This window comes from Salvelinus fontinalis, unplaced genomic scaffold, assembly GCF_029448725.1.
Source record: "Salvelinus fontinalis isolate EN_2023a unplaced genomic scaffold, ASM2944872v1 scaffold_0790, whole genome shotgun sequence".
Taxonomy (NCBI): domain Eukaryota; kingdom Metazoa; phylum Chordata; class Actinopteri; order Salmoniformes; family Salmonidae; genus Salvelinus; species Salvelinus fontinalis.
Genome location: NW_026600999.1, coordinates 16180 through 37931, shown reverse-complemented (window position 1 = coordinate 37931; position 21752 = coordinate 16180). Strand labels below are relative to the sequence as shown.

At 42.2% G+C, this 21752-nt stretch overlaps 1 protein-coding gene, 1 non-coding gene and 1 pseudogene across 4 annotated transcripts; 1 reads left to right on the top strand and 2 right to left on the bottom strand.

Moving 5' to 3' along the window:
- The first annotated feature begins 1893 nt into the window (after nucleotides 1-1893).
- Nucleotides 1894-11611, top strand: LOC129847344 (small VCP/p97-interacting protein-like). 3 transcript variants are annotated; one of them, XM_055915109.1, is made up of 5 exons: nucleotides 1894-2118; nucleotides 2547-2610; nucleotides 2964-3014; nucleotides 9316-9432; nucleotides 9849-11611. In XM_055915109.1, exons 2-5 carry the CDS (start codon nucleotides 2548-2550, stop codon nucleotides 9861-9863), a joined length of 246 nt encoding a protein of 81 aa, XP_055771084.1. In that variant the 5' UTR covers nucleotides 1894-2118; nucleotide 2547; the 3' UTR covers nucleotides 9864-11611. The 3 variants fall into 3 exon arrangements, with proteins under 3 accessions (XP_055771084.1, XP_055771086.1, XP_055771085.1); XM_055915111.1 differs by having other exon boundaries at nucleotides 1901-2323; nucleotides 9316-9494; XM_055915110.1 differs by lacking the exon at nucleotides 9849-11611 and adding an exon at nucleotides 4351-4415 and having other exon boundaries at nucleotides 1901-2118; nucleotides 9316-9404.
- Nucleotides 11612-14045: 2434 nt separating this feature from the next.
- LOC129847350 (U2 spliceosomal RNA) lies at nucleotides 14046-14228 on the bottom strand. Its single transcript, XR_008758407.1, has one exon. It is a non-coding gene; the product is annotated as a U2 spliceosomal RNA (small nuclear RNA).
- Nucleotides 14229-14407: 179 nt separating this feature from the next.
- Nucleotides 14408-14558, bottom strand: LOC129847351 (U2 spliceosomal RNA; annotated as a pseudogene).
- Nucleotides 14559-21752: the final 7194 nt, after the last annotated feature.

Here is a 21752-nt window from a genome sequence, read left to right as displayed (position 1 = left end):
TCCAGTCTACTCCCTAGAGTCCCTAATCTAGCCTACTCACTAGAGTCCCTAGTCCAGTCTACTCACTAGAGTCCCTAGTCCAGTCTACTCACTAGAGTCCTTAGTCCAGTCTACTCACTAGAGTCCCTAGTCCAGTCTACTCACTAGAGTCCCTAGTCCAGTCTACTCACTAGAGTCCCTAGTCCAGTCTACTCACTAGAGTCCCTAGTCCAGCCTACTCACTAGTCCAGTCTACTCACTAGAGTCCATAGTCCAGTCTACTCACTAGAGTCCCTAGTCCAGTCTACTCACTAGAGTCCCTAGTCCAGTCTACTCACTAGAGTCCCTAGTCCAGTCTACTCACTAGAGTCCCTAGTCCAGTCTACTCACTAGTCCAGTCTACTCACTAGAGTCCCTAGTCCAGTCTACTCACTAGAGTCCCTAGTCCAGCCTAGTCACTAGAGTCCCTAGTCCAGTCTACTCACTAGAGTCCCTAGTCCAGTCTACTCACTAGAGTCCCTAGTCCAGTCTACTCACTAGAGTCCCTAGTCCAGTCTACTCCCTAGAGTCCCTAGTCCAGTCTACTCACTAGAGTCCCTAGTCCAGTCTACTCACTAGAGTCCCTCGTCCAGTCTACTCACTAGAGTCCCTAGAATACAAATCAGTTTAAACAAAATGCTAGGTCATAGGAAATGTTGCTGGACTTTTACTGTGGTCAAACAGCTTAAAATGTGGTGCCTGGAAACTATACGGTACAAATATAGCACTTTACAGGAAAAACGATTCATACGGAATAACACCTAGAATGATGCTGGCCTTTCTCCACCCATTCCATTGATCACAATGCAAATCACTGTATATGTAATACATATTGGCAACACTCCGTATTATTCAGAACACCATGGAATGACTCCATATATACATTCTACAGACACCCCTGAGTATTTCCTATAATACTTTTTCTATTTTTTTTATCCACTTTTCTCCCCAATTTTCGTGGTATCCAATCGCTAGTAATTACCATCTTGTCTCATCGCTACAACTCCCGTACGGGCTCGGGAGAGATGAAGGTCGAAAGCCATGCGTCCTCCGAAGCACAACCCAACCAAGCCGCACTGCTTCTTTAACACAGCGCGCCTCCAACCCGGAAGCCAGCCGCACCAATGTGTCGGAGGAAACACCGTGCACCTGGCCCCCTTGGTTAGCCGCACTGCACCCGGTCCGCCACAGGAGTCGCTGGAGCGCGATGAGACAAGGATATCCCTACCGGCCAAACCCTCCCTAACCCGGACGACGCTAGGCCAATTGTGCGTCGCCCCACGGACCTCCCGGGCGCGGCCGGCTGCGACAGAGCCTGGTAGCATTTCAATCAGTTACGTCACTTGCTCTGAGACTTTAAGTAGGGTTTCCCCTTGCTCTGCAAGGGCCGTGGCCTTTGTGGAGCGATGGGTAACGATGCTTCGTGGGCGACCGTTGTTGATGTGTGCAGAAGGTCCCTGGTTCGCGCCCGTGCCGTGTCGTAGCCCAATTGAGCGTCGCCCCACGGACCTCCCGGTCGCGGCAGGCTGCGACAGAGCCTGGGCGCGAACCCAGAGACTCTGGTGGCGCAGATAGCACTGCGATGCAGTGCTCTAGACCACTGCGCCACCCGGGAGGCCCTTCCTATAATACTTTTACTGTGGCACCCAGAATATGTGTTGCTCTATAGGCAAATAGGTATTCCATTTGCGTTGATTTGCATTGGGAACATTTATTTGACCTTAGAACATATAATTTTTTTTACAAATGTAATGCAAATGCAACTTAAATATGAACAAATATGAATCATTGCTAATGTTTAGACAATAGTTGTTCATATATCATGAATAAATACAAGTTTTTCACAATTACAATTTTTATAATATTACGTGGGGGACTTTTATTTAGAAAGTTTCTTAAATTCCGCAACACGGAAGTACTTTTTTTTGTGTGTGTTGCTGACAAGCTGGTTACTCCTCGTTACAGGGCGGCAGCTTCGATCGCACATGGCAGACTACAAACGGGTTGTGTTTCAGCTCGCAAAGCGGTTCACAAATATATTCAGAACACACTATGCAGCCGGTCTGTATACCTCAGTGTTGTGTGCAGCCTGTCCGAGTGGTGAGATGCCTTTGGATATACGGCGTAAAAAACAACATTAATTTATTGGGTTAGGCTGAAAGGCTGTTAAGTTGAGCATCCCACTGCTACTGTTCTAGATGACTGTTGGGAATATACAAGTAGACAAGGCAGTGGTTTTGGTTGGACAGTTGGAAAAACTTGCTGATAAGAATGGTTGGAGGTTGGCCCTTCCGTGGTGATTAAGGTCTGTTCCTCCATGGTTATAGTTAGTTAGCTCGTAGATTTAGCAAAAGCAGAGTGGGTAGCCACTTTGTCGACGTGCACAAGAGTAACTAACTTGGCACTTTTGCTAACCTTGCCTGGTGGGTTCTTCTAGATTTAGCGAACTGACGTTAACTAGCTCAGTCTAGTCAAGTAGCCAACAAACATTCAACACTGAAACTAAAAAGTTGATTTCCTTGCTCAAGTATGGGGATGTGCTTACCGTGCCTTGGTGGACCTGGAAACGACTTGTCCACCACACCAGATCGAGTAAGTAACTTGTTACAGTAGCTAGGTTCATTATTAGCTTGGTTGCTGCCGGTAACTAGCGAGCTACACTTTATATATATTGCCAGCTGTGTATGTATACACACACACACAATTGTCTATGTTTCAGGTCAACATCGTAAACAAATTGTACATATATTTGGATTCCAAAATGAAACAATGTAACATAAAACAGCGTAACCAATAAACACCAAAACAATAAAAATTATACGTTCCCATTCAGTTTTCTGCTCTTCATTTCTCATTACTTTCATATTTTTTTTCTCCTCATTAATTTAACATGATTTTTTTATTTACATTTTCCTCCCACTCAACATGTTCTGTTTCCTTCCCAGGAGACAAGGAGACTTGAGCTGGCAGAGGCCGCTGAGAAGAGACAGAAAGAGGTATGACTGTTTTGGACAAGTTATGACAACCATATACGGTAGGTTTACACTGGTACAACAAAGGGCTGGTTTCCCGGACACAGATTAAGCCTAGTCCAGGATTGAAAAGCATTTTCCATGGAGATTCACCGTTAAATTATTCTTTTTCTTTCAGTCCAGGACTAGGATTAATTTGTGTCCAGGAAACCAGCCCTATATAGCCCACACATGGTGGTCCTGTGTGGCTCAGTTGGATTAGGGTGTGGTGAGGTTGTGGGGTCAGTTCCCACAGGGATTCTGTACACCACTGTACCATGAGTCATTTAGCTGGGATGGGGGTCTTCTAAGTGGAGTACTGTAGACAACCACTGAACAGTCAGTAGAGCTGGGCGATACGGACACAAATCCGTATTGTGATAAATTGCCTGAATTTATGCAATAAAGTTTATAACATTTAATGTGCACCATGTGTACAAAAAAAATGAAATCCTTTAAACTACTACTAGTTGTATGGTTGTAGCCATCTATTGTTCCATGAACAATCAGTCATATTAGAAAACTTTTAATTTCAAAACACATTTCTCTAGTTATAGGCTACTTATCGTAATGAACGATATCTGCCAAAATGCCTGTGATAAGTGATCGGTATGGTTTATTTGTCCCAACTCTACCAGTTTATCTCAGCAGCCAGCCACTCTCCCAGTCTTGTTATTCGTATAGAAGAGCTTCCTGAGACAGAGTGGAGTCTGCTGGGAGAAGAGAGAAGGCATCTCATTACCTTTCCCTTTTACCACTATCGTGTTAACTGACCGAAAACCCCTACTGCGCTGGCTCCAATCCCTTCCCAGTACGGTTCCAGCAGCTACAGATGTAGGATCTTAATGTGATCACCCTGTTGCAGGAGAACTTGCAGTATATTTGAGATTTAAAAAGTCTTCTGAACTTTGTAATTTCCACTGTGATATTTCAGACTCGATTTTTCCCTTACGAAAAATGTATCAACTCCTACAAAAAAAAAAAATCAATTTAATTATAATACACATAATAATTCACTTATCCTGTTGCTGCGTGATAATGTTCAGGCTGTAGCAAACTGGCTCAAATGAAGATCCTACATCTGTACGGTAGATGTGCCGTGTAACCAGGTCAGCTCACTGCAGCTCGGCTTGATTTCCGCTCCGTAGTGTGAAAAGGTTAGCCGAATATAACGAGCCTTGAACCAAGAAATCCAATCTAGAAATTCAATCTATGGTGTTTTGTACCCTTTGTTGCAAGGCTACTAAAGTCTCTTCAATCATAATGTTTAGTAGCTCCTCATAAGACTGGTGTTTTTTTTTTACTTTTTACTGTTATGCAGAAATTCTTCAGTCAAAGCCAATTGTATCCAACCCATAAAACATGTGGTCCTACTAAAGCATCGAGGTGAGTATGAAGACCGTGTTCTTAGCTCCATGTTTTGACTCGGCTCGTATTTCCTCCCACCACCCACACCACCCACCTCTCACTTCTGGTGCTGCACACTTTGTCATTCTGTCTTAACTTTATTTTAAACGTTCCTTACCCTAGTTCCAGATCTGTTTGCGCTGTCTTGCCAGCTCCAATGGTTGTCACTTCGTTGACCACAGGAGTTGGCAAGACGGCACAAACAGATCTGGAACCAGGCTATATGCTTTCCCCGACACAACAACACTATATACTGGAACTTAATGCCTCTAACAGATCTGGGACCAGGCCTCTTGCCACATTGGAGGTCATATAATCCAGCATGTGTCAAACAGCTGGCAACTGGGTTCCCACTAGATAGGACAGCCACAAAGTCAAAATTGGCTATATTGTAAAATTCATGATTTTTTTTTGTTGTCTTAATTTAAGGCATAAGGCTAGCAGTGTGGTTATGGTTAGGTTTAAAATAATATTTTAACAAGATCAATTGTAGAAATATGTGGTGTTTGACTTTGTGGCTGTGGTAACGGCTATCTGTCTGCATGAACTGTACTGAATGTCTCTCAGGAAGTCTGATAACTGGCTTCCCTGCTCAATGGCGAGCACTATCCTCTCTCTGGAAGTCTGACAACTGGCTGCCCTGCTCAATGGCGAGCACTATCCTCTCTCTGGAAGTCTGACAACTGGCTGCTCTGCCCAATGGCGAGCACTATCCTCTCTCTGGAAGTCTGACAACTGGCTTCCCTGCCCAATGGCGAGCACTATCCTCTCTCTGGAAGTCTGACAACTGGCTGCTCTGCTCAATGGCGAGCACTATCCTCTTTCAGGAAGTCTGACAACTGGCTTCCCTGCCCAATGGCGAGCACTATCCTCTTTCAGGAAATCTGATAACTGGCTGCTCTGCTCAATGGCGAGCACTATCCTCTCTCTGGAAGCTGTTTGATTTGCAACCCTTCTGTATCTAGCGTTTAACCGTACAAATAGAATTACGTTCAACATAATATTTCTAGTCAGATCATGACATGCACATGTAGGCCTGTATTCTAGTAAAACTCTTGTCTGTAAATTCTCTCAATTATGCGAGACCCATTTCTGAAAAGATCGATGAAGTGAACTGAAGACGATGAATTAACTCGTTTCAACTGAACACATGATAAGAGACGTTAGACTTGTAACAGTGTAGTCAACACTATGGGCCCTTGTCTAAAGTAGTGCACTATATAGGGAATAGGGTTCTATAGGGCCCTGGTCTAAAGTAGTGCACTATATAGGGAATAGGGTTCTATAGGGCCCTGGTCTAAAGTAGTGCACTATATATAGGGTTCTATAGGGCCCTAGTCTAAAGTAGTGCACTATATAGGGAATAGGGTTCTATAGGGCCCTGGTCTAAAGTAGTGCACTATATAGGGTTCTATAGGGCCCTGGTCTAAAGTAGTGCACTATATAGGGAATAGTTTTTTTTAGGGCTCTGGTCTAAAGTAGTGCACTATATAGGGAATAGGGTTCTACAGGGCTCTGGTCTAAAGTAGTGCACTATATATAGGGTTCTATAGGGCCCTGGTCTAAAGTAGTGCACTATATATAGGGTTCTATGGGGCCCTGGTCTAAAGTAGTGCACTATATATAGGGTTCTATGGGGCCCTGGTCTAAAGTAGTGCACTATATATATCGAATTTATTTATATAGCCCTTCGTACATCAGCTGATATCTCAAAGTGCTGTACAGAAACCCAGCCTAAAACCCCAAACAGCAAGCAATGCAGGTGTAGAAGCACGGTGGCTAGGAAAAACTCCCTAGAAAGGCCAAAACCTAGGAAGAAACCTAGAGAGGAACCAGGCTATGAGGGTGGCCAGTCCTCTTCTGGCTGTGCCGGGTGGAGATTACAACAGAACATGGCCAAGATGTTCAAATGTTCATAAATGACCACTATGGTCAAATAATAATCAGGAGTAAATGTCAGTTGGCTTTTCATAGCCGATCATTAAGAGTATCTCTACCGCTCCTGCGGTCTCTAGTAGAGGTCGACCGATTATGATTTTTCAATACCGATACCAATTATTGGAGGGCAAAAAAAGCCAATACCGATTAATCGTCCGATTTTTATAATAAAAAAAAATATATATATACCGTAATTTCCAGACTATAAGCCGCTACTTTTTTCCCACGCTATGAACCTCGCGGTTTATACAATGACGCGGCTATTTTTTTTTATTTTTTACAAGATTCATGCCGCCAAAAAACTGAGCACCGTCACATAATGTGACGTAAATCGAGCGCGCTCAAACTTTCCATCATTCTGATTACGGTAGTCATCTTGTCACCCTCATCATGGCAAAGACACAGAGAAATGCATATGATGCAGCTTTCAAGTTGAAGGCGATCGATCTGGCTGTTGGAAAAGGAAATAGAGCTGCTGCATGGGAGCTTGGCCTTAATGAGTCGATGATAAGACGTGGGAACTGTGCAAATCCGACTGAAAGCCAAAACAATCGCCACCGCAATGAAGTTTGACTTTCTTGGTAGGCTACTGTTTACTGCTATTTATTTTTTTTACAAGCCGTGTTTCGTTAAAGCCTATTTATTTTTGTTACAAGCCGTGTTTCGTTTAAAAGCCTATTTATTTTTGTTACAAGCCGTGTTTCGTTTAAAGGCTGTGTAAAGTTCATTTGTTTCAATGTACCGGTAGGCACTTGCGGCTTATAGACATGTGCGGTTTATTTATGTACAAAATACATATTTGTAAAAAAAATCAGTGGGTACGGCTTATATTCAGGTGCGCTTAATAGTCCAGCAATTACGGTATATCTCATACACACACACATTTTTGTAATAATGACAATTGCAACAATACTGAATAAACAGTGAACACTTATTTTAACTTAATATAATACATAAATACACACACACAGCTCTGAAGTGACAATGATACTGAAGAGTCTGCTTAGGAGACAAATACTCAACTGTTTGAATAAAAATTGAGTTTAAGTTACCTGTGATGAATGTTGAAAACAAAAACTTTAATTTCTATATGCAGGAAATCCTATTTTAATAATGGGCATGGTAAGAATTGACAACCAAAGTGCGAGTCATAATTCCCATGACACCTAGCAAAATCTGAAAAGCGGTTCCTTCATTTATTCCATAGGATATTTTTAGATTCACTTAAAATAAGGTCTGTGTTTCGTTTAGGCTTACACCACCGTGCCAATTTTATAACTGTGTAGATATCCATAGGACAAGGTAACTCTGATCAATATTGGCTAAATATAAGCAAAGATAAAAAAAATTGTAGAGTGGATTTATGAAAATATGTTGACAAACGTTACCTTATCCTAGTGAGATTTACACGGGTATCAAAACGTCGAGGCAGTTTAAGCCTGCACGAAACACAGACCTTATTTGAAGTAGATCAAGACATTCTCTATGGAAGACATGAACGGTAAAATAACGAAGGAACCCCTTTCAAGTTCAGCCGCAAGTTATTACAGGAATTATAACGCGTCGACTATTTCTCTCTAAACCATATACCTTTGACTAATCCGGAAACTATCACCTCAAACAAAACGTTTATTCCGTTCCGTATTTTATCTAACGGGTGGCATCCATCAGTCTAAATATTCCTGTTACATTGCACAACCTTCAATGTTGTCATAATTACGTAAAGTTCTGGCAAATTAGTTTGCAAAGAGCCAGGCGGCCCAAACTGTTGCATATACCCTGACTGCGTGCAATGAACGCAAGAGAAATTACACAATTTCACCTGGTTAATATTGCCTGCTAACCTGGATTTATTTTAGCTAAATATGCAGGTTTAAAAATACTTGTGTATTGATTTTAGGAAAGGCATTGATGTTTATGGTTAAGTACACATTGGAGCAATGACAGTCATTGATTGTTTTTATAAGATAAGTTTAATGCTAGCTAGCAACTTACCTTACTGCATTCGCTAACAGGCAGGCTCCTCGTGGAGTGCAATGTAATCAATGCAAGATTGGATCCCCCGAGCTGACAAGGTTAAAAATCTGTCGTTCTGCCTCGTTCCTAGGCCGTCATTGAAAATAAGAATGTGTTCTTAACTGACTTGCCTAGTTAAATAAAGGTGTAAAATAAAAAATGTTATAAACTTGAAATCGGCCATTCCGATTTATCGGTCGACCTCTAGTCTCTAGAGTTGAAAACAGCAGGTCTGGGACAGGTAGCACGTCCGGTGAACAGGTCAGGGTTCCATAGCCGCAGGCAGAACAGTTGAAACTGGAGCAGCAGCACGGCCGGGTGGACTGGGGACAGCAAGGAGTCATCAGGCCAGGTAGTCCTGAGGCATGGTCCTAGGGCTTAGGTCCTCCGAGAGAGAGAGAGAATTAGAGAGAGCATGCTTAAATTCACACAGGACACCGGATAAGACAGGAGAAGTACTCCAAATATAACAAACTGACCCAAGCCCCCCGACACAAACTACTGCAGCATAAATACTGGAGGCTGAGACAGGAGGGGTCAGGAGACACTGTGGCCCCATCCGATGATACCCCCGGACAGGGCCAAACAGGAAGGATATAACCCCACCCACTTTGCCAAAGAACAGCCCCCACACCACTAGAGGGATATCTTCAACCACCAACTTACCATCGTGAGACAAGGCCGAGTATAGCCCACAAAGATCTCCACCACAGCACAAACCAAGGGGGGGCGCCAACCCAGACAGGAAGATCACATCACATATATAGGGTTCTATAGGATCCTGGTCTAAAGTAGTGCACTATATAGGGAATAGGTTTTTTTAGGGCTCTGGTCTAAAGTAGTGCACTACATAGGGAATAGGGTTCCAGTGGGGACAGAGCCATGTGTCTGTAGCTGCCATTCTGACCTCTCCATCTCCTCTTAGACAACCTACAGGGGTGTCAAAAACCCCCAAGCAGTTGAGAGAAATAAAAAGAATAAGGAGATGGAGAAACAAGAGATGAGACCGTCTCCGCCTGGAGGAGGAGGAGGAGGGATGAAGGTTAGTCCTCATATTTTCAACACAGATTATGTCATGTCACAGTCTGCCTGCAACTTCAGGAGGTAAGTCTCTTAACGAATCAGCACACCTTTGAGAAAGGCAAGACGGCCTAACCTTGTATTCTTTGCTGGCTTATATATATTCCTTTATAAATAATGAATGAATCATATAGGTCATTTGTTTTGAGCTAGAATAGTTAAAGGATGTAGCCCAAAACATAAAGGCGTTTTAATGTCTCCGACTACATGAATGACAATCTGCTTTATTTATGCCACATCCCACTTGTTGTTCGAATGTTTCCTGTTTCTCTCAACAGGTCATTTATTTGTCTACGAGTATGCTTTTCCCCTTTTTGAGGAGATGCGTGAGCTGTGTCTATTCCATCCTTTAATACCATGTTTTCTTCTGTTTTGTAGTGGCAGGTAGGCTAAAGATAGACATGGAGAGATCCTGGAAGTCTCAATGTAGACTGAGGTTCAGCTAACAACATGAAGAGTGTTGGTACCAGTTGACTTAAAGGCTTTTTTTTTTTTTTTTAAATGTCAGCCCATTCTACTAGATTTTTTTATTTTTAAATGCAAGGTTTTTTTTATATTTTTTTTAGAGCCGATTGTGTGTCTGCATCTCTCAACTTCGTAGGATAGTTTGCCGGGCTTTGACGCTGGTTAAAAAAATAAAAAATAAAGATTCTGTTGGCCAATGTTGGCCGTGTGAATCACAGGACATGCCTCCCTTAATGCCAAGATATACAAGAGAATATGCAAGCCAGCCAATGGAGCTTTAGAACAGACAGGGTGGCGTAGCTATGAATAGAATATAAACACTCAGAGGAAATATGCTCTCACACTACATCGATAAACTGTACCAGGCGTCTTGCAGTGAACTCTCTCTCTTTGTGTTCTCTTTGTCCTCTCGCCTTTCTTTCTCTCAGCCATTTCCACTTTGCCAGCTTTAACACCATGGCGCTTACTTCTTTTGCAATTGTTTCAGACATTTTGAACTTTGAGGAATATTCTTGTGATCTATTTACTGTATAGTATATTTTCCTTCTAAAATTATTTTATGCAACAAAGTCCTTTTTACTGTTCAAAATAGGCCTAGATGATTCAAATGTCATTTTCTATTGTAGATCAGTGTGAAAAGAACTACGTTTCCCATAGCTACTGATGAACCACATGTGAACGTTTTAGAGTTCCCGCACCAGCACTATTCAGTTGACTTTTCTATTGTAGATCAGTGTGAAAAGAACTACGTTTCCCATAGCTACTGATGAATGTTTTAGAGTTCACGCACCAGCACTATTCAGTTGACTTCACTTTAGTGTTTGATTTTCATATGTCTGTGCAATATAAGTTATTTGCTACACGTTGTATTGGTTTGTAATGTATGAAGAAAATGCTATATTTTAAATGAGGTAAGAAGTTTGAGTCGTGAAAGCCTGATGAAAGTGTTTTTTTTATGCATGAATATTTCTTCTTTTTTCCCTCTCATTTCAACCTGTTCAGTAATATTGTTGTCATGACAATGTTCCAGGAATTATTTTATCCAAACATACACCGGTGTCACAATGTTCTTTCTTGGGTATGCAGTCTGTTGTCAGGATGGTAATAGGACTACCGTTATTCACCAGGTTTCAGTCCATTTCAGTTCAGGAAGTACACTGAAATTACAATGATCTGCAATGCTTTTCAATGAGGAACATTTTTTTTGGATTTACTTTCTGAATTGAAATAGAATTGACCCCAACCCTGTCATCCACTGGGGCGTACCTGTCCACGATGATACCTGCAGATCTGTCATCCACTGGGGCGTACCTGTCCACGATGATAACTCTGCAGATCTGTCATCCACTGGGGCGTACCTGTCCACGATGATAACTCTGCAGATCTGTCATCCACTGGGGCGTACCTGTCCACGATGATAACTCTGCAGATCTGTCATCCACTGGGGCGTACCTGTCCACGATGATAACTCTGCAGATCTCAGAAGGAAATGGGAAGAGAGCCTGAACCAGCAGGTGTTATTGTGCACTTGGAAGTATTGCATTTATACCTGCCTTGCTTTTTATACTTGAGGTTTCTTCTTCCTATACCCACCTAGTGCTTCAAAGGCTCTTGCCATTTTGAGGTGCATGAAGTCACGCCAATGTCATTTTGTTGAAATAAAGTTGTCAGATGACTTGTTTATGACCTTTTGACCTGGGGCAATTGTGCACCGCCTTATGGGACTCCCGATCACGGCCGGTTGTGATACAGCCCAGGATCGAACCAGGGTCTGTAGTGATGCCTCTAGCACTGAGGTGCAGTGCCTTAGACCGCTGAGCATAACAATGTGTTTATAAATAATGTAAAATAATAAACAATTTGTCACATACACTGGAAAGGTGCAGTTTACAGGGTCAGCCATAGTACAGCACCCCTGGAGCAAATTAGGGTTATAAGTGCCTTGCGCAAGGGCACATTAACAGATTATTCACCTTGTCGGCTCGGGTATTCAAACCGTCAACCTTTCGGTTACTGGCCCAACACTAACCACTAGGCTACCTGCCACCCTTTATGATGGACACACAAATCAGTTAATTGGTCACGTACACAGATATATATATATATATATATATAAAGATGCTTTTATCTTGCTCCAACAGTGCAGTAATACACATATAAACCAAAAAGTAATAGAAAGATATTAAGAAATATCAGAACGAGCAATGTCATAGTCCGGAATATACAGTGTGTGTACACTACTTGTCAAAAGTTTTAGAACACCTACTCGTTCAAGGGTTTTTCTTTATTTTTACTATTTCTACTGGCCTCTTTCTAGAGCTCCGACTTCCCGATTCATCTCGAAAGCACCATAATAGCTCAGAAATGAGCGAAATGACAGGCTACTTTGACACTGACAAACTGAGATGAATGAAAACCACCTCTTCTTGAGTCCATCAATACCCAACGCCTAGTTGTGTGGAGACTATAGGAAATTATAGTCCTAAAAATGCTTTCCAGTTTCACTGATTCACCCAAAGATGTGCGGCTCACTCACTGGTGATGGCCTATGCGCGCGTCCCCGACTGTAGACTATGCCTTGTATTGTACACTCCAATAGGCTATTTATCCTCTGTGGCAAACGTTTAGGCGTTCTCATGGTGTAGTAGGCTATTCTGAATTATTAAATGTATTTCTGAACAGACAGCAGTAACTCTATAACTTTGGCACATTTATTTCAATTTCTCATGCGTGCTTCAGCTCCTCCAGAACCCTTCGTATGATTCTATAAGGGGAATGATGAAGTGCGACGCTGGAGAGATGAGAGTTGCAGGCTCATGTCTATCAGAGCAGAGAGAGAGATTTTAGAAAGGGAATCTCATTCTAGTTTGGTGAGAGATACAGGGGGGGGGGGGGGAATTAAGGAGGAGGCAACTCAAATGAACTTTGTTCGTGTTTATTAGAACTTTACATTGTAAAAAGTGACACTTATTTTTCATGCCACGAGAGGTACCAGATCCGGCCAAATAGGGTCCGGAACGAAACAGTCCAAAACGTAGAGGTGCCGGATCTTGTCCCGACAGGATTCGGCTCAAATTAAGCACTTGAACTTGTGTTCCTCCACCTTTCCTTAGCTCTGTTGTGGATTGTGTTTCTGTACGCCAATGGAAAGTCGACAAAACAAAGAGCAAACCAGCCATGTATTGAATACATGGAATTGGATTGGGATGGTACTGATGAATGAATCAGGCACACAATCTGCTTATTTTTGAAATATTTTTTTGAAATCAGGTATCAAATTTGATTTGTAATATTGGTTGGTGAAATATGCTTAAAATGAGTCATTTCCCATAATTCTGTACCTTTGGATAGTTGCACTTCCAATTTTGATCATCATGATTTTAGTGACTGCAAAGAAAATGTATAGATCTACTGGGATTTTTAAAATACAAAACTAACTTCCTGTTTTGTCCGCTTGGACACAAGAGACAAGTATAGTCGCGTTAATCTTTTTTGTTGTTGCAAGCAGTCGTGTTCTTTTGATGAATGTATTTATGTTTTAAAAAGACAACTACATTTTGAAAATCCATTTCCTGTTTTGAAACTCGACAACCTTGTTCCAAAAAAAATAGTAGGTAAAGACAGTTGTTTCCTGATTGAAATAGTACAAGAGTACACCATGAGGGACTCGTTTCTCTACCAGCAGGTTGCGGGAGGACCACAGTGCGTCCTTCAGACACGTGAGGGTGGGCCAGAGCTTTGTGGAGGCCTTCGGCCCACCCCATAACAGCACGAGCTGGAGCGTTAGGTCTTCCCCTGCTGGCGGACATGAGATCAGGGCCTGTTTTCTTCCACAGGTCCCTGGCGGGTCTCCCAGAGAACATATATTTTCTTATGGAAAAGTTTTATTGTTGCATTTTCTTTGAAAACAGCTCATATATATTTTTGTACATCATATTATACACATAAAAACGGCATTAAAGCATCAAAAACTATTTGAATTTGTTTTGATTAAATGGGTGACTGAACACTATCTAGTGACATAGACTTGCTTAATTAAACGCAATATCCATCATGAATATAATAAACAAACCATCCGGTTGGCTTCGTCTGCTTTTTCTTTACAACGGCAGGGGGTGCACCGTTCCTGGAGGTACTGCAATACCAGGTCGATGCGTGGAGTGGACGGAGCAAGCCCCTATTCCATCTCCCTATTCCAAAAATCAATTTAATATATGGTCCCCAGATAGGGGACGTATCAGATATTAAACTGATAAGAACAGATTTTTTTTTTTTTTTTTTTTCAGAGGTAATGTCCTTTATAAACCTCTTATTGTTAGGACCCTCAGTCACTGGTAAGTCAACAATTGTCAGTATTTACCGCCAGGAAACAAAGATACTCAGTAAGACAGCGCAAAGAACATGAATAGACAAATACAACATCCATTACAACAATTACAAAATAAAAACTTGTGATATTTTTTGTTTTAAATGATGCCTTGCCTCCAAAATACAGTAGTGTTGTCAACAAAAACACCAATGTTACAGCTTTGTTGCACTGCACCAGTTTAACACTCCTCTCCCTATAAATACAAAGCCAGTAGAATACTACACTTGATCTTAGCCAAAAGGCCGAGAAGCGATACCGCAATGCTTTCGGGAGGAAGGTGCCGTTCTCAGACACGTCAAATCCGGAAACGCTTACAGCAAAATGAGCTCTGTAAACTTTACATCAAATATCAAAGATTATGATGCTGTTAAAAAATGGTGGCATAGATCGGGATTTGATCAACGTCGGGAAAAGACACTTTTCACTGATACAATGTAACACATTGGTAGGATACAAAGTCACGCGTTCATCCGCCCTCCAATCGGAAACTAGACAAATCCTTATTGAGTTAAAACCAGATTTACAGCTAAATTGGAATAATCTATCAAATACGGGTGGGAGAAACAATTTGCAGATAATAATATTGACATAACATTTTATCTTTTATAAAATATCTCAGGAAGCGTTGATGCCACAAGGGAACAAAACAAATTGTCCACTTGGTGGCGCCAGACTTCCACCGACCGTCGCCTTGTACAAGCAGTTCTATGTTGTCAATAAAATACACTTGAATGTTGAACCACTTGACTTCAATACATACATCATCAACGCAAAAATAGCCTATGTATTTTTTAATCTGTCTGTAGAGCCTTGTATGATAAGGCCATTGTGAGGAGGCCTTTATATATGGTATACCAGACACTGCTGTCGGGGATGCCATCCAGCACCCTGTCCATCAAACGCTCAAAAGTAGCTGGAGCGTTGCACAGGCCAAAACACAGGACCTTGAACTGCCAGTGTCCTCTGTTAGTGGAGAACACAGTTTTGGCTCTGGCCTCTGGGGAGAGGGGCACCTGCCAGTAGCCACTAAAATGAGCTAACAGTTCAAACTGAGCATGAAAAGCTTCCCAATCCGCCTTACCGGAATACTTCGGGGTCTTAACAGCTAGGGACGCAGCTGGGAACCGGGCGCCGCCATGTTTGTTTACATCCTGAGCCCCAGATTCCTCGTCGACGTCACACCTTCGGTCCGCCCACCAGAATCGGCGCGAAGCAGTCGACAAAGCGCTCATGCCCGCTTCAGCCGCCATCACTCTAATGTCCTCCCTCAAGCGGCCTCTGGGCTCCGACGCCCTGGCGATCTCCTCAGCCAGACCCACCGACGTCCATTCACACGTACCTCATTGGCCATAATCGTCCCCTACCTCCACCTTCACTTTCGGATTCCCTCGAAGCATTTTCAACCCCGTTCTCACCTACGGTAGCTAGCCACAAAAGTCAGCTAGCTAGCTGGCTAACTTTTATCGACGTTTTTACTTCTGACACCAATGTAATGACCTGACTAGATCATAAAGGAACAATTATCCAGACAGAGGTTTGAGTTTACGAATTGACGGTTTATTAACCTAACTTTACACAGGCTACTGTTTGGCCGTAGCCCACGCCAAATAAATGAAAAATAACCCACAAGCCAACCGTGACCTTCTCTTGTGAAATCCAGACGAAAGAGGGAGAACAAAGGGTGAACCTGGTCTTAACTTCCGATGCTCCACCCCCCTGCCCAACCCCCCTCCACGCCACTCCGCCAACCACCACGATGCCCGGCATCAGAACATTCCAGGCATTCCCGTGATTGGCAGATAGCAGGTTGATTGACATGTCGGACCCCGCGAACACTGTGTACTATATCATACTAAACTTTAGTATGATATATTACGTTTGACTGCTTTAGTATTATATGCTACGTTAGGTTACACTGTAAAAAAGAAAAAAAAAAAATATATATATATATATTTAGTAACTGGTTCCACAGCCATTTTTTAGTTTACTCAACTTTTCAGTCAAAGTGTTACCTGAACTTAACATTTTTAGTTCACTCAACTTTTAGTGGGCCCAAGCTGCAAGCTCGAGAAAATCAAGGCTAGTGAAACACACAGTGCTGTTAACAAACGTTTTCAACTTACATATTTCACACACAACAACATTGTGGATGTTTGTTGATGCAGTAAATGATATTCAACATGTCCTCATCTGGGATTTGAACTCACAACTTCTTGGTTCTCAGTATTATGATCTTCCTCCAACGCCATCAGGTCTTAGTCAATTATCAAGTAATCTGACTATTCTCTCATCATTGGTTTGATTTACCTATTGACTTATTATTATTTCATTTTTTTTTGTTTTATTGTTACTCCTTAAATCACTATAATAAATCAAAAATGTTTTTTTTGGAGTGTCCTTTGACAGGTGAAATCAGTCATTGACTCAGACATGGTGGCGTAGCAGGAATATAGTAATACTGTGAACCAAGAGGTTGTGAGTTCAAATCCCAGGTGAGGACATGTTGAATAATAATTACTATGAACATGCACAATGTCAACGTGAGTTGAAAACTTTGTATTTAAAATATCTATTTGAATGTGTGGGTGTCCCTAGCCTAAGTTCTCAAGTTTGGACCAACTTAAAACTTTAAGTTCTGTAAACACTTTGATCAAAAAGTTGAGTAAACAAAAAAAATGCTGTGAAACCAGTTACTTAATAATAAGTTGAATTAAATATATATATAAAAAAGGGTTAGGAGTTGTTAAGTTAGGTTATAGGGTTAAGGTTATGGTTGGTGTTAGCTAACATGCTAAGTTATAGGGTTAAGGTTATGGTTGGTGTTAGCTAACATGCTAAGTTATAGGGTTAAGGTTATGGTTGGTGTTAGCTAACATGCTAAGTTATACGGTTAAGGTTACGGTTGGTGTTAGCTAACATGCTAAGTTATACGGTTAAGGTTACGGTTGGTGTTAGCTAACATGCTAAGTTATAGGGTTAAGGTTACGGTTGGTGTTAGCTAACATGCTAAGTTATAGGGTTAAGGTTATGGTTGGTGTTAGCTAACATGCTAAGTTATAGGGTTAAGGTTGGTGTTAGCTAACATGCTAAGTTATAGGGTTAAGGTTACGGTTGGCGTTAGCTAACATGCTAATTTATAGGGTTACGGTTGGTGTTAGCTAACATGCTAAGTTATAGGGCTAAGGTTATGGTTGGTGTTAGCTAACATGCTAAGTTATACGGTTAAGGTTACGGTTGGTGTTAGCTAACATGCTAAGTTATAGGGTTAAGGTTACGGTTGGTGTTAGCTAACATGCTAAGTTATAGGGTTAAGGTTGGTGTTAGCTAACATGCTAAGTTATAGGGTTAAGGTTACGGTTGGCGTTAGCTAACATGCTAAGTTATAGGGTTACGGTTGGTGTTAGCTAACATGCTAAGTTATACGGTTAAGGTTACGGTTGGTGTTAGCTAACATGCTAAGTTATAGGGTTAAGGTTACGGTTGGCGTTAGCTAACATGCTAAGTTATAGGGTTACGGTTGGTGTTAGCTAACATGCTAAATTATAGGGCTAAGGTTATGGTTGGTGTTAGCTAACATGCTAAGTTATACGGTTAAGGTTACGGTTGGTGTTAGCTAACATGCTAAGTTATAGGGTTAAGGTTACGGTTGGTGTTAGCTAACATGCTAAGTTATAGGGTTAGGTTGGTGTTAGCTAACATGCTAAGTTATAGGGTTAAGGTTATGGTTGGTGTTAGCTAACATGCTAAGTTATAGGGTTAAGGTTGGTGTTAGCTAACATGCTAAGTAGTAAGTCGTTTCAAAGTTGCTAAAGTTGTCCGCGATGAGATTCAAAACATGCAACCTTTGGATTGACATTCGCGTTATACGGAAACACATTCATCCCGAACAACCACCGTCTTTTAGTTTTTGCCTTAAGTAACCTACTGTTATGCCAAAGGTAACATATCATATCATATCCAACTTTCTCCTCTTCCTCATCTTCTTTTGTTTCCTCCTCTCAACTCATTTATTTAACTAGGCAAGTCAGTTAAGAACAAATTCTTATTTACAACGACAGCCTACCGACCGGGCCAAACCCGGACGACACTGAGCCAATTGTGCACCGCACTACGGGACTCCCAATCACGGCCGGTTGTGATACAGACTGGAATCAATCCAGGGTGTCTGTAGTGACGCCTCTAGCACTGAGATGCAGTGCCTTAGACCGCTGTGCCGCTCGGGAGCCCAACAATGCCAAATCACTTATCTACCAATTTAAATCAACCTTTAAGTATCATTTCTCTTCGATTCCCTGAACATCCAAACATAAAGGTGGATAAGAGATATTATGCTTTCAGACAGGCTGTGTCCTGCAAAACTCTGCTTTATCTGGGAGATATTGAATCTCTCTTGTCTTACTAATAACTTTTAGAATTCTAATTGAATGGAGAAGCAGCCTAAATCCTCTTGATTTTTATCACCTTAGTTTTATCTCGTGTGAAGTTTCAGAAGCATGTGATTGTAACTGAGATATCCAAGATGTCTGTGGATTGACCGATAGCTTGGCTACTCAATGAAGACAAACATTGTTTTACTGTACTAAGATTACCACAAGTGCTTGTGAATAAAAAAAAAATATTTACTCGAAGAACTATTTCTTCACAATTTCTTTTACAGAGGGACGTTCAGAGAACAACCAGCCCATTGTTGGACCAGGCTGTATTTTCCCTTTCTACTGGTTCTGTTATGATGGGTTCATAAAGACTGTTATTCAGGAACCGCCAGGTGTAGCAGACTGTCAGAGGAGAGTACCACTTTGCAGGTGTAGCAGACTGTCTGAGGAGAGTACCACTTTGCAGGTGTAGCAGACTGTCTCAGAGGAGAGTACCACTTTGCAGGTGTAGCAGACCGTCTGAGGAGAGTACCACTTTGCAGGTGAAACAGACTGTCTGAGGGGAGAGTACCACTTTGCAGGTGTAGCAGACTGTCTGAGGAGAGTACCACTTTGCAGGTGTAGCAGACTGTCTGAGGAGAGTACCACTTTGCAGGTGTAACAGACTGTCTCAGAGGAGAGTACCACTTTGCAGGTGTAACAGACTGTCTCAGAGGAGAGTACCACTTTGCAGGTGTAACAGACTGTCTGAGGAGAGTACCACTTTGCAGGTGTAACAGACTGTCTGAGGAGAGTACCACTTTGCAGGTGTAGCAGACTGTCTCAGAGGAGAGTACCACTTTGCAGGTGTAACAGACTGTCTGAGGAGAGTACCACTTTGCAGGTGTAGCAGACTGTCAGAGGAGAGTACCACTTTGCAGGTGTAACAGACTGTCTCAGAGGAGAGTACCACTTTGCAGGTGTAGCAGACTGTCTCAGAGGAGAGTACCACTTTGCAGGTGTAACAGACTGTCTCAGAGGAGAGTACCACTTTGCAGGTGTAACAGACTGTCTGAGGAGAGTACCACTTTGCAGGTGTAACAGACTGTCTCAGAGGAGAGTACCACTTTGCAGGTGTAACAGACTGTCTCAGAGGAGAGTACCACTTTGCAGGTGTAGCAGACTGTCTGAGGAGAGTACCACCTCCAGCAGGCCACAAATGTGCATGTGTCTGCTCAAACGTTCAGAAACAGACTCCATGAGGGTGGTGTGAGGGCCCGACGTCCACAGGTGGTGGTTGTGCTTACAGCCCAACACCGCGCAGGACGTTTGGCATTTGCCAGAGAACACCAAGATTGGCAAATTCGCCACTGGCGCCCTGTGCTCTTCACAGATGAAAGCAGGTTCACACTGAGCACATGAGCACGTGAAAGACGTGACAGAGTCTGGAGACGCCGTGGAGAATGTTCTGCTGCCTGCAACATCCTCCAGCATGACCGGTTTGGCGGTGGGTCAGTCATGGTGTGGGGTGGCATTTCTTTGTAGGGCTGCACAGCCCTCCATGTGCTCGCCAGAGGTAGCCTGACTGCCATTAGGTACCGAGATGAGATCCTCAGACCCCTTGTGAGACCATATGTTGACACATGCACATTTGTGGCCTGCTGGAGGTCATTTTGCAGGGCTCTGGCAGTGCACCTCCTTGCACAAAGGCGGAGGTAGCGGTCCTGCTGCTGGGTTGTTGCCCTCCTACGGCCTCCTCCACGTCTCCTGATGTACTGGCCTGTCTCCTGGTAGCGCCTCCATGCTCTGGACACTACGCTGACAGACACAACAAACCTTTTTACCACAGCTCGCATTGATGTGCCATCCTGGATGAACTGCACTACCTGAGCCACTTGTGTGGGTTGTAGACTCCGTCTCATGCTACCACTAGAGTGAAAACCCCGCCAGCATTCAAAAGTGACCAAAACATCAGCCAGGAAGCATAGGAACTGAGAAGTGGTCTGTGGTCACCACCTGCAGAACCATTCCTTTTTTGGGGGTGTCTTACTAATTGCCTATAATTTCCACCTTTTGTCTATCCCATTTGCACAACAGCATGTAAAATTTATTGTCAATCAGTGTTGCTTCCTAAGTGGACAGTTTGATTTCACAGAAGTGTGATTGACTTGGAGTTACATTGTGTTGTTTAAGTGTTCCCTTTATTTTTTTGAGCAGTGTATATATAGTTTCACAGACAAATTGTTGCATTTTTTTCTGTTTTGTGTGAAATCGTTAAGAATAATATAAAACCAGTCTGCACACCACCAAGGTGAATTGGTTTAGTTTCAGACAGTAGCCTTCAAGTAACAAAATATAATTCAGTTGATTGAACATTAAATGTATTTCAATATGATTAAAATGGTCCTAGAGCCTACTGTTTATATTTTAAAACAGTCATCGTTTTGCATTAGAAGCATATTTGTATTCGTCGCTTGTTTGTATAAATTGCAAAGGCATTGGCAACTTTGTATTATTTGTAGTCAACTTTGTTCAGATGTTATTGGCGGTCACAGACGGAAAAACACGTGATTCTAGGTTCATGTTTTACCGGAGATTGTTTATTAAAAATATTTTTTTAAACATGTACGGACGCATTTAGCTGTTCTCCGAGTGGTCTGAGGTAGTGTATTAGATTTACGAGCGTTTTCCAGTGCAACGTTAATAACAATGGTTTTGTGAAACCGCTCGGGAAATTGTACGATGTTCCTACGAAGGTTCTAACGATTCATTTATCCTTAACATGCTTTTGGGAAACCGGGCCCTATTCTGTTTGAATGATTCTAATCTTATGTTCCGTCCTCTTTTAAAATAAATTCAATAAATTGTATTATAAAACGGATGTGTTGTCTTTGTGATTGTTTATGTTTTCTAGTAGTTTGTGTGAATAAAGTGATGTCATTGAATTCTAGTAGTTCCTGGTTGGTTCATAGTTCTAATCTGTAATGTAACCCAGCAGTGATCTGTCGGTGCTCCAGGCTCTACCAAATGACAGCCTATTCCCTGTCATCATGTGTACTTTTGAACACAACCCTATGGGTCCTGGTCAAAAGTAGT